Below are 12,160 nucleotides of genomic sequence, written 5' to 3'. Positions count from 1 at the left end.
ATATTGTAAATCGAACACTTTCTAATATAATAGGTCTTTAGGAGGGTCTGCTCCACCCTAACCCAAACCCTGTGACACTGTTCCATCCAAACTTATTCTTCCTGCTGCTCATAGTGAAATGTTCAGTGTAATATTCTGAAATGTTGCATTATTTCTTCATCTTTTCTGTACTTGTGAACCAACTGACAGATTTTCCAGGGACCTGACAGATAAATGAATGTGTGTCCCACTGGTTTCAGGCTCCAGAGCTCAGGAGATGTGAAAGTTTGGCTTGTATTAATGCAGACTGAGAGACTCATCAACAGAATCAGAGCACTTTAAAACTGTGCACTCCTGACCTCTAGTGGCTGGAGTCAGTGTGACATGTTCTCACATTACACACCTTCTAATACATGTTTGAACTCATCACTTCAAAAATGTACCTTAGAATTTGAAACATTAATTTCAAGGAAAATGGGAAATTTATCAAACAAAAAAATCTTAAAATAAACTACCAGTCAAATCCACGTTTAGAATTCCGGATAGAAATTTAAGCTAAAACCCAGCGAACAACCTTAAATACCACAAAGGTAAGTGGTAAAGTGCCTGAGGAACAAAATGATAAAATAAAAAAATAAAAATTAGGTCAGAAATAATTGAAAAATCACCAAAATAAAAAATTTAAAAAAACATTGTACTTCTGATTGGTATTTATTGTAGTGCATGTTCTGTCATTATACTGACATATGAACTGTGGGAAGAACATGTTGGGATGTGTAACGAAGGACTTCGTTACCGTTGACTGTCGGGTTATGGTTTTGTAAATATTATTGTAAATATTGTGCACGGTGGGTTTTGGATATTGTTTATAAATAACTAGACAATCTATAGTAATGGCGAAAGGCACTTTTATTATATATTTGGCAAATAACATTCGAACATGAAAGTTTCACGGGATAACGGCAATATTGGTTGCGTAATATAGTTATCATATGTGAGGAGTCGGCCTCGGTCGGATGCCGGGGTGGCCGCTCGGCTCCGTCTGTAATGAGAGGAGGTCGGTTAGACTCCGTGGACAGCGGACGGTCCAGAATTGAAACTTATTTTGGTAGTTATGGGAAGAATGGTGAAAATAGTGAAAGTGCCTTACAGAATTCTTCATGTTATCGTTAACACTCACCTTCTGTCTGTTTTGCGTTCACCTGGGGTGCGTCACGGAAAAGGGTTCCCTGGATAACGGACGGGGTTAATAATGTTCCGGGTGCAGCCAAGTGGCAGGGCAAGACAGGGGGGGGGGGGGTAAATATGTTTATGGTGTTTGGTTTAGGGATTACATGACAGCACGCAGGTTATTTTAAATATTTTTTGTTAAATCTAATAATTATATTTTTCATATTATCACCTATATTTATAAATCTATATCTGGGAACACCTATGAATGGTTTTGTCCAATTACGCCTACCAGACCACGGTATAAAAGGGCGCCAATTTTAAATCTACCTGGTTACTGGCTAGGCCTCACCCTGTGTGTTTTGCTATACCTGTGTTAAAAGAGAAAATAAAAGAAAAATACGTATTTGCATCTTCCACCTTTGCCTTGGCATTTTTATTCCTCCGGCAGTCTCTGTTATCAGAACGGCCATTATAACAGGATGGAATATCACCTCCTAAAGTGACTTTTACCTCTGTCATGGAAGTTATTTGGCCTCAATAGACAGAATCATTCAAATGAGAAATATTTGAAACGGTGAAAATTCTCAGCTAAATACTTTGGGATGTTCTAAATGAATGGAAATGTATTGTTTACACTGATGAACAAAGATGTACATTTGATTTTGCTGCTCCTTCAACTTGAGTCAAATAAAATCAAGAGAAGAATAAACCACATTACTTACTAATACTATTATTATATTATTACTTTTAGATATAAGTTTGAAGGAAGGAGCTGGAAAAAGAGTCAGTGTGAATAATACACGTTAACACTGAATCTGTCTCAGTGCATGAAGACAGTGAGAGAGGTGAAAGGTCAAAGATCTGACTGGGTCTGCAGGGAAAAGCAGCCTCATGGACCAACAGGATGAGAGGAAGCAGGGACAGAGAGAAGTCTGCTCCCTGAGTAACTTCACTTTGATTCCACTGAACTGAGGTTTACTTCATCAGCAGCAGCTCTGAACAGAGACTTGAGGCAAAGCAGACAGTTTGTACTCTCCCTCTGTCAGAGGGGAACGCTCACAAGGAAGTTTCTGACTGAGGGAGGTGACTCTCTCTCTCTCTCTCTCTCCCTCTGCTCTTGAGGCAAAGCAGCATTTGACCAGTAGAGCTGCTGATACTGCTGCCAGTCCCAGTCCCAGTTCCAGTCCAGCATAGAGACCAGTCCTTCCCTGACTTCCCTGAGAGAGTGAATGAGTGTAACACCTACTTCAACAGGTTTAACTCTCACACTTCTGGAAATCTTCCACGAGCCATAAGACAGAGTACCGCTCACCTGTGTGTGACAGATGACTCTGGACTGAGAGCAGCAGTAACTGGCACATGCTAGCTTTTGGCTAGTGTAATTTCAATTTCAATTTTAATTACCTTTTTGTATTTTTTAAACATATTTCCTGATCTTTATAGATTCATGTACAGTTTGCTGAGCACCTGTTCATTGATGCTGCAAGAGTGAAATTTGTTGAGTTTGGGATGAATAAAGTTCATCAATCAATCTATCTTCTATTTATAATCATGTCTTTATTCATGTTGTCTTGCTATGAAAATGATCATTTTCCTAACAGCACATTTCAAATTCAATTTGATTTATAATTAAACAATACATTACTTACTAATACTATTACTATATTACTATAATAAACCTATATACATAACAAGGCTGTTTATTTTTTAGGAAAGTGAAGAAGAAAATGAAAGTTTGAAGGACGGAGCTGGAAAAAGAGTCTGTTCTGAGATTCTTCTCATGTCATGATCTTATTTTACATTTTATTTGTATAATTCATGTTTTCTATATTCCGTTGTTATTGTTGTCTCTTTGTTCTTATTCCATATTCTTGTATTTACTATTGTGCTGGGTAAAAGCACAAGTGTTAATTAAAGTGAATTATTATTGTTTCTGTTGTTGACGAACTCTCAGAGTCTTTGCTTCTTTGAAACAACTCATGTCTCTGATGTTAAAAGACGTCACAGCAGATTCTCATATATAAATAAAGCTTTATTTAACATATGTACATATTTTACAGATAATGAAAGGCAACGTCTCTCAGTCGGCTGTAAACACCTGAACCAGAGAGGAGACGTCCTCAGTCAGGTAAAGTTCCCCTAATCAGGTGACCCCACCCTCTCTGTCTGTCTCTCTGTTTGTCTCAGTGCATGAAGACAGTGAGACAGGTGAAAGGTCAGAGGTCTGACTGGGTCTGCAGGGAAAAGCAGCCTCATGGACAACCAGCCTCTCTCTCTCTCTTTCCCTCCCTCGGCTCTTGAGGCAAAGCAGAATTTGACCAGTAGAGCTGCTGCCAGTACCAGTCCCAGTCCCAGTCCAGCATAGAGACCAATCCTTCCCCGACACTCTGGTTGTGGGCTCACAGTTGGTCTGTGAGGTTTGGGGGGATCAGCAGCTGCTGTAAAGGACATAAAAATGTGGCTGATTTAAATCTTTAAACTGCTGCTGAAAGAAAAAGAATCTTTCAAGTACAAACAGTAAATATTCTCTGGTTCCAGCTTCTCAGGTGTAAAGATTTTCTGCTAAAATATTTTTGTGTTTGCGACTGTTAGTCAGACAGAAGAAGCTGAGTCGACTTACTGCTGACGTTGAGTTGACATTTGTCATTGCTCACATCATCATCTGTCTTCACATCACACCGGTACAGGCCTGAGTCCTCAGTCCTGAGTCTGGACACATGAAGTCTGATTCGTCCCTCTCTGAGGACGTCTTTGTTGCACTGGACTCGTCCTGAAAACTGTTCATCCTGAGACTCTGGGACCTCAACACCCTCATGTAGATGATACAGGACGGAGGCTTTGTGATCAGTGATCAGTTCACAGTAGATATAAAGGGAGTTGGAGGAGCTGTCAGGTTTGGGTGTGAACCTCCATTCCAGTGTGACGTTGTGGTTCTCCTCTGCCTGATAGGAGCTCTGTGTCACTGTCACTACAAATGCTCCTACTGAGGAGACAGAGAGGGAAAGTGAGGACCAGACAAACGGACAACGTCTTTATTTCTTTCTACTTTATGGACAATAAAGTGAAGGAGTAAACTAACCACAGACACAGGAGGTCAGGATGATGAGCAGCAGGATCCAGCAGATCATCTTCTCCTGTGAGAGGAGACAGAGGTGAAGAGTCAGAAACAGCTGAGATCAAAGTTCCAGGTAGAAGAAGGAAAACCTACAGTGTGACTTCATTCAGTCATCACCATGCTCCTTTCTCTGTATTATCCTGCTGATTCCAAACTGAGCAAAGGACAGGACAGGACACCAAGTCTTAATGCTGATGGCAAAAACACTGTGAGCTACAATCACAGTCATGTAAAGTGTGTTTTTCCCTCAGAGGACATCTGACATCTATAGTGAGAGAAAAACTACTTTCTAAGCTGCAGTGATGTTCAGTGGTTCAGCTCTCCAGTCTGTCTCTCACTTGTTCTAACACACAAACCTTCTGCCATGCAGGACTTACTATACTTACAGCAGTGTTATACTCAGAGCTGCAGAGTAAACAGAGCTGTGTTGTGCTCATACTAACTTTTACTATTGTGTGAATCCGAAGCAGAACAGTTTTCCGGGAGAAGATTTCGGGGCGGATCCGCTGGACACTCTCAGACATGCGTTTAGATCCGGCAGAGGACAAGTTACGGCAGAGGTCCAGACCGTAACGTCTGACTCTGAAAGGCGCACTCGCTGTCCAGATCCGCTCGGGGTCAGCGGCGGCGGCGGCGGCGGCGGCTTTTAGGACTGAAGCCCCGAATGTCACTTCAAAAGACCCGGATCTTTTTAAGCTTTTAAAAATGATTATAACCCTGACACAATGTTCCTTTTAAACTGCATTAAAACTTATTAGTGGGCAAATAGTCTACAACAACAGCCAAGGTGTTTTATAAAAAACTAATGTAATTACTCTGCTTGACTGCTTTGGTGCTGCAAAGATCTTGTATAAGGCCGATGTCCCACTTTCTGCTGATCGCTTTGGTCATTGGAGTGAGACCGCTTACTGTTAATACAAGATCTTTGTTCAGTACCGACATAACAATGACGGATGAGAGACGTGACAGAAAAACAACATAAATCAGTATCCGTACAATAACGTTAACAACAGCACACTACGCAAAGTATAATGGAGCGAGCAAACAAGCTAAACCAAACTATACGCATGTTAGCTCGTTCAGTAGAAGCCGCTAACATATAAGATGTTAAAAACACAACACGCTAAACATACAAGTTAAAAACTACACAGACACAATACTCACAGACTGTAGTGGTCACAGGATGAAGCGAGTGAAAACACATCCACCAACATTGCGGGGGGGTTCACACCACGTGCAAATTCCCCCGGCAGGAAGCCGCTGCCAGAGCTTGCTGGACGTGAACGCGGAACTTGAGACGTCTTCAGACAAGACAAACCGCGTCTTGTTCCTCCTCTGTCCTCTTGATTGGTTGGAATAGCTTTTACACTTTTACACCTCCGTTGCCATTTTCATAAACTAAAGAAAAATACATCTTTTACATTTTTAAAATTTTTTACACTTTAACTTATGAACTTTGATATTATTTTTAACCTTAAGACAGTACAATTATACTCAGAGCTGCAGAGTAAACAGAGCTGTGTTGTGCTCATACTAACTTTTACTATTGTGTGAATCTGGAGCAGGAGAGTTTTTATTACTGAGACTGTGCAGCAGCTTTTTAATTCTGAATAATCCTAGTTTCAAACTTCAATTTACTCAGAAAAAGTTATAATATCTTACAGATAAATCTATATAACTATGAATAATCATAGAGATAATTTAGGACAAAAACGCTTGATGCTCCAACTCTGTTCAGTCAAAGTCCATCAAATAAAGAACAATATGAATATCAGTCATTTCATTGTTGAAGAATCATGAAGCGACACTAAATCCTTCGGTAACAAGTGAGATGTGAGGATTCACAGGCTGTACATTACAAACACACAGAGGCTGATGACTGAACTCTGCTGGAAAATCTAATCAAATAAACCTTTACCGTCACTGAGGAACCGACAGGACTTCTGCTGCTCCACTGTGCTCCGGATAGACGGAGAGGTCTGAGACTCAGAGTCCTACTTATAACCTTAATGCAGGCACCTCCCTGTTGTTGGTGATGCAAAAAGGGAGGTGCCTTAAGCAGGTTATAAGCAGGTCACCTCCCTGTAGGCACCAGGGAGGTGCCTCACCTTTTTCATGCCTTGTCAGGCCTGGACTGGTAATCGGGCATACCGGGCACTTTCCCGGTGGGCCGACAGTCCTAGGGGCCGATGCAATTTAGACGGGGTGGCCCATTGGTCCATCTTCAATATAGACAGCGGACTAAACCAATCAGGATATAGTATCTTACCAGAGCGGCCCCGCCCCTTTCTCTGCACTGATCCCTGCCAGTTTAGTGTTGAGCGTGGAAACATGGAGAAGCGGAAGAAAGGAGGTGCGGAGAGGTTGCGGGCTAAAAGATGAAATAATCTCTATAGACGCTGCAACATGCGCTAAAATATCAGATATATTCTCTGGAGGACAGAGTGACCAGGGAAGTGTAGCACAGACACAGCAGGTAAACAGGTAGTAATGTTAGGATAATACCGGGACGTTTAGGTGATGGACAGGCATGAGCTGCGTCTTTGGATATTTGCCGTTTTTGGGTTTGGACACAGACACCGTCATTGACAGAGTTGCAGAGAAAAGTGAACTCCTACAGAAGCTCCTACTATACTAAGGTGAGAGGATATTTTTAATATTAACACCAGTTATATTATTCAGTGAAATGTTCAAAATGACATAAAATTTATCATGGGACTCAAAAAACATCTCCCTTTCATGGATTCCTCTTTTTTCTGCTTAGGAAGCCTCTGTCTCTCAGGTTTTGTTGACTGTTCGTTTTCACAAAGTAAGCAATGTAAGTATGAAAATTCATTTAATTGTTTTGTTTGAACACATTTGTAGTTATTTTTTTCATCAACACTCATTGTATCCTTTTCTGTTACTTACTATTTTTAAGGTTCCATTTCAGGATCCTCATCCTCATTCAGCATTGTTCACGAGATTGACAGGCATTTGGTTTCTGGGTAAGTGAGTAGAGATCAATCTGATTTTATTTTTAAATGAACATTTAATGACAGTTTCATTGTTTATATGTCTGTCATTCTTTTAGGATGTAATTTCTTTTTGGGATTATTTTTTCATATATCTTCAGGTGTCATAAATCATGATTCACCAACTAAATGCACAGTACTTTTCTGTGCCTATTTATCTGCCTTTCCCATGTTTTGCCAGTTAGTAATCTTTGTAATGTTTTAATTTCACTCAACCAATATCCATAATATCCCTTTCTCTGTTTTCCTCAGTATCTAAAGGTTGTTTTATGTATGTAGTATGTAAATGTCTTTTTTTCCTTGGTTTTTTATATGTAGCATATTGACTTGCTAAACACAGGCTATAAAGCTGTTTTTATTTTCATTGAAGGATCCTTTCAGTCGTAAAAAAGTTGCCTTACTTCTTGTGTTCATTTGAAGCAAATTGAGTTGTGAGTATAATTTCCTGAATATGTTGTAATATTTCTGAAATCTATTCCAAATATTTGAAGCTGTCATTTACTGAGGGTTCTCCTCTCACCACTTCCAGGTGGACTGCCAGCCAACGTGCTCCTGACCTTGTGTGTAAGATGCATTTTAAATAAACCATTGAATGTGTAGTTACTGTGAGTTTGCTGGTGGTTTTTGGGAGCTGGGATTTTTCCTTTAAATGTTGCGCCATGGTTTCCCCTAGGCCAAGACGTAACAATAGTAAAATACATTGCTTCGGGGAACACATACATAAATTAGTACGTTGTGCACCACTAATTATGAGGGGCCGGTCTAAGCCAAAACTGCCAGGGCCATTTCTTTGTCCCAGTCCAGCCCTGAACGGTTGGGATGGTATGCAACCTGGAGGGGGTCGAATGATGCACTACAACACATTACAGATTACTAAAGCACACAAAGGTCCACTGTGATGTACAGTACAAGCAACAACAGCAGTAGCACTAGTAGTAATAGTAAGAGCAGCAGATCCACAGTCTAGTTGACTTAGTAACATGTATTAAAGGGATATGAATGAGTACAAATGGACAGAGAGAGGAGCTCAGTGCATCATGGGAACTCCCCCAGCAGTTTTATCACATCTTCTGAAGTCTGTGATTTGTGCACTACAGCAAAAAAAGCATTTAAATGGAACAATATCTACAGACCCTCTTATTTATTCCAAACACTACAAGTCAGTAATGTTTGATCCTTCCTGATGATGAGGAGCGAGCAGGAAGTCCATCACAGCTACTAAGACCACTGCTGAAAGGCCTCTGATTCACATCTCTGAAGGTTTATATCAGTTTTTGATTGTTAACTGTTTTAACTTTTTCTTTTTTAATGTTCATTGAACTGTTTAACAAACTAATAAACACCTCATTTCTTTCTTTAAACTCTTTTACTGTTGGACTGAAACACTTGCTTCCAATGACACTACTATACAATTAGCATTTCTACTATCAGTGATATTACTGCCACTAATGAATGAAGGAAAAGTCACATAGGAAACATTTAGTGTTGGTTAATAACAAACTGATGTTGAACATTGTAGAAGAGAAGCAGAGGTCAGTAAGAGGGAGTGGTCCTCCCTAACCCAAACTTATTCTTCCTGCTGCTCATAGTGAAATGTTCAGTGTAATATTCTGAAATGTTGCATTATTTCTTCATCTTTTCTGTACTTGTGAACCAACTGACAGATTTTCCAGGGACCTGACAGATAAATGAATGTGTGTCCCACTGGTTTCAGGCTCCAGAGCTCAGGAGATGTGAAAGTTTGGCTTGTATTAATACAGACTGAGAGACTCATGAACAGAATCAGAGAACTTTAAAACTGTGCACTCCTGACCTCTAGTGGCTGGAGTCAGTGTGACATGTTCTCACATTACACACCTAATACATGTTTGAACTCATCACTTCATAAATGTACCTTAGAATTTGAAACATTCATTTCAAGGAAAATGGGAAATTTATCAAACAAAAAAACAAAAACAAAAAACAACTACCAGTCAAATCTACATTTTTACAATTCTGATTGAAATTTAAGCTAAAGCCCAACAACAACAGCCTGTTACAGAGATGGACAGAGGGACAAAGTAAAGGACCAGGACAAACTAGTTCACTTAACATCCTCTCAGACTGCTGCTGTAATGTCAATTTACAATTCAATTCAATTGTATTTACATAGCTCCTTCCACAATCAAAACTGTCTCACAGCACTTTACAGAGACCCAGAGTCTGACCCCAGAGCAAGCACTTAAGGAGACAGGGACAAGAAAAAACACAGTTTGTATCAGTCTGTGCTTCCTGTCCAACTCAGGAAACTTGAGGAAAAAGAGCAGAGGTGCTGTTACACACAGTAACAGGCCAAACAATGACCTGCTACAGCCCACTCCACAAAGCCCCCACTCACAGCAACAATGAAGGGAATCCCACACGTAACACTGCAGCACACACTTCCACTACACAGCTCTCATCAACACACAACCCCTCCCACTGGGCTCTGAACAGCAGCCACACATCAAACTTACTGATCACTGAGCAGAAAGCACAGACCCTGTTTTTTCTTTTTAAAAGCACATTAACATTACTAATAGGTCCTATTGTTCAGCTCTGCAACACTATGAGATGGTAGGATGTGTAAATAGGCCCAACCTGGGAACCTGCCTTGGAGTACAGCACCTTGTTGGTTGGGATAAATCAAGACTCAAGAATCAAGCCTGAAATATTTTTTTCTGTCATAACTGATGTGTAGATCCTGCAGATATTAGGACACCATTATCATTATCATACTGATATTGTGAGATTTTGAGCTTGTTATGTCAGGAAGCGCTGACCCTGGAAAACGTGAAGGATCTATTTATTTATTGGACACTGACAGCAGGGATATTACTGATTGGCCTGGGTATTGCCCTGCTCTATCGGATAACTGGAAAAACCGCTGCTGGTAAATCGGCACAACCGCTAAGCACAGAGATAAAACAGCACCACGGGTTCATGGGTACTCTGCTGACGGAAATGCACCAGAAGATAGCTCGGATCGAAAGACTGATCAGTGACATCTCAGCCCGATCTGAGGAGGGACGGAGACAGAATGATAACATCGGGAGACAGTCCGAACACCTGTTGAGAACGGTGAAGGGACTGTCTGTTAAGGTTGAGCAGATGTCGAAGCTACTTCATGCATCTGCAGGGGACGATGAGCACTGAGGCCAGACTGATTGATTACTGATGTGGATAAATTGATCGCGGATCAACAAATTGCTTCTCTGCATATTGACTGTATTGTTCTGTCCCTCATGTATCACAACTTGCCAATTAATTTGTCAGGAAAGCTTGTTGGCAGCACGAAATAAATTTGCAGCGGCCCGGAGGCTATACTCCTGAATGTAATTTCTCCTGTACTTCTGTGCAAGTGACAATAAAGCTCTATCTATCTTAGGTCTACGTTGTAATTTTACAACAGTGGATGAAAGAGGTCGCAAAAGTTTCATCTGGACCTTGAACTTCATATTGAGGAATTTGACTTTTCACTTGTTTGATGGTGGAATATCAGTTTTCAATGTTGTAACAATTTGAACCTATTTTACTATTAAGATTTTAGATTCAAATACAATGTTTTGCATTACATAAGTAACTAAATGATAAATTCCAATGAGATGAAGTCATGAATTGTGTATTTTAGGATAGAAAGAATTCTGCAGCATCATGAAAAACACTACAGTACTGGTCCTGTGTTTCCTGGGCTCTGCTTGGTTTCCCTAATAGCTGCTTCTTGAATGATAATAAGGTGATAATGTTGTGGGAGGTGGGGGTGTAAGTGATCATAGCAGGACAAAGTGAGCAATAGCTCTGCCTGATGGAACTGTTTGACCTGTGGAATGTGTGGAATTTCAGGAATGTGTGAATCTGTAGCTACAGTTCATTTGCATTGCAATGATTATATTTTAATTATACAATCAATTGTTTTCAGTTTCAGAATGCCTGAAACCAGGAAGGGCCGCATCATGTACGGTGTGCAGGAGGTTAATGAGGCCGTCCAGAATGGGGACAGTGACTTGGAGGTGTCCTCAGAGGAGTCGGATTCAAGTGATGAAGAGGAATGGAAGTTCATCAAATGCCAAGAAGACAGCTAGAAAGCAAATGTACACTCAGCAAGAGAAGTGTGCAGGGACATGACTGGACATGTTCCTGTAAAAACTGGTAGAGGACAGTGCAGACACTGTGCTACAGGTTCCACCAACACACTTTGCAGCCAGTGCAATGTCTGTCCCTGCTTCTCAGAGAAAAAGAACTGCCTTTGGGACTATCATCACTGAATGAAGCTGTAAACATCTAAAACATTCTCATTCATTTTTTTTTCAGGATGTGTGCACACAGTCTGAATCCAGTGTTTGTAAACATGATACACACAACATTTTTTATAATGAATTATTGTTCATAAAAATATGTTGTGTGATTATCACTATTGTGCAGGTATACAGACTTTATAAGCAGGGGAAACTGCAAATGAACTCTCTGTTGTTCTTTACATGTGTTCACAGTGTGAGTGATATCACTGAAACTCTGCTACACTAAAGGCCCAACATTGTAATATTACAACATTCCCACAAAAAGCCATTAAGTTCTTTTCGAGCCCTCGTGAGTTCTGTTGTGATAAAGGGAGTAAAGTTATTAAGTATTGCCTTGGTTCTTTCAGGAGTTTGCAGTGCTTCAGTAGAACGGTCAGGACTCTATAGAAAACCAGAGGAAATAAAATGATTCTTAAAATAATTTAGCATTTCTCTTCTGTCCCTCACTCTGAGACCATCAACACGTTCACTAGGTGAAAGACTGACTGAGTTACAGCGAGCAGACAAAGATTTGATGGTCTTCCACAACATCTTTGGGTTTTTGAGACTTTCTGTTGTAGAAA

At 40.4% G+C, this 12,160-nt stretch overlaps 1 protein-coding gene and 1 long non-coding RNA gene across 2 annotated transcripts; one reads left to right on the top strand and one right to left on the bottom strand.

Annotated features, from left to right (window-relative positions):
* Nucleotides 1-3,171: 3,171 nt before the first annotated feature.
* LOC121192692 lies at nucleotides 3,172-6,257 on the bottom strand. Its single transcript, XM_041054489.1, has 4 exons — nucleotides 6,186-6,257; nucleotides 4,232-4,286; nucleotides 3,773-4,135; nucleotides 3,172-3,590 (listed from the first exon to the last, which is right to left on the bottom strand). The coding sequence occupies exons 2-4, from the start codon at nucleotides 4,278-4,280 to the stop codon at nucleotides 3,292-3,294; spliced, it is 711 nt and encodes a 236-aa protein (XP_040910423.1). The 5' UTR covers nucleotides 4,281-4,286; nucleotides 6,186-6,257; the 3' UTR covers nucleotides 3,172-3,291.
* A 462-nt stretch (nucleotides 6,258-6,719) lies between these two features.
* LOC121192694 lies at nucleotides 6,720-7,880 on the top strand. The gene is made up of 5 exons (XR_005895240.1): nucleotides 6,720-6,906; nucleotides 7,032-7,085; nucleotides 7,188-7,254; nucleotides 7,652-7,712; nucleotides 7,811-7,880. It is a non-coding gene; the product is annotated as an uncharacterized LOC121192694 (long non-coding RNA).
* Nucleotides 7,881-12,160: the final 4,280 nt, after the last annotated feature.

The sequence above is a fragment of the Toxotes jaculatrix genome, chromosome 14 (assembly GCF_017976425.1).
Source record: "Toxotes jaculatrix isolate fToxJac2 chromosome 14, fToxJac2.pri, whole genome shotgun sequence".
In the NCBI taxonomy this organism is placed as follows: domain Eukaryota; kingdom Metazoa; phylum Chordata; class Actinopteri; family Toxotidae; genus Toxotes; species Toxotes jaculatrix.
This window is presented reverse-complemented; position numbering and strand designations above follow the sequence as displayed.

Bases quoted from the DNA above. Each gene is read 5' to 3' on its own strand.
- LOC121192692 (XM_041054489.1), bottom strand. From the start codon at position 4,280: ATGATCTGCTGGATCCTGCTGCTCATCATCCTGACCTCCTGTGTCTGT. The intron at 4,136-4,231 runs GTTAGTTTACTC...CTGTCTCCTCAG, and splicing joins CCTGACCTCCTGTGTCTGTG to TAGGAGCATTTGTAGTGACA. The intron at 3,591-3,772 runs GTAAGTCGACTC...TGTCCTTTACAG, and splicing joins ATGTCAACTCAACGTCAGCA to CAGCTGCTGATCCCCCCAAA.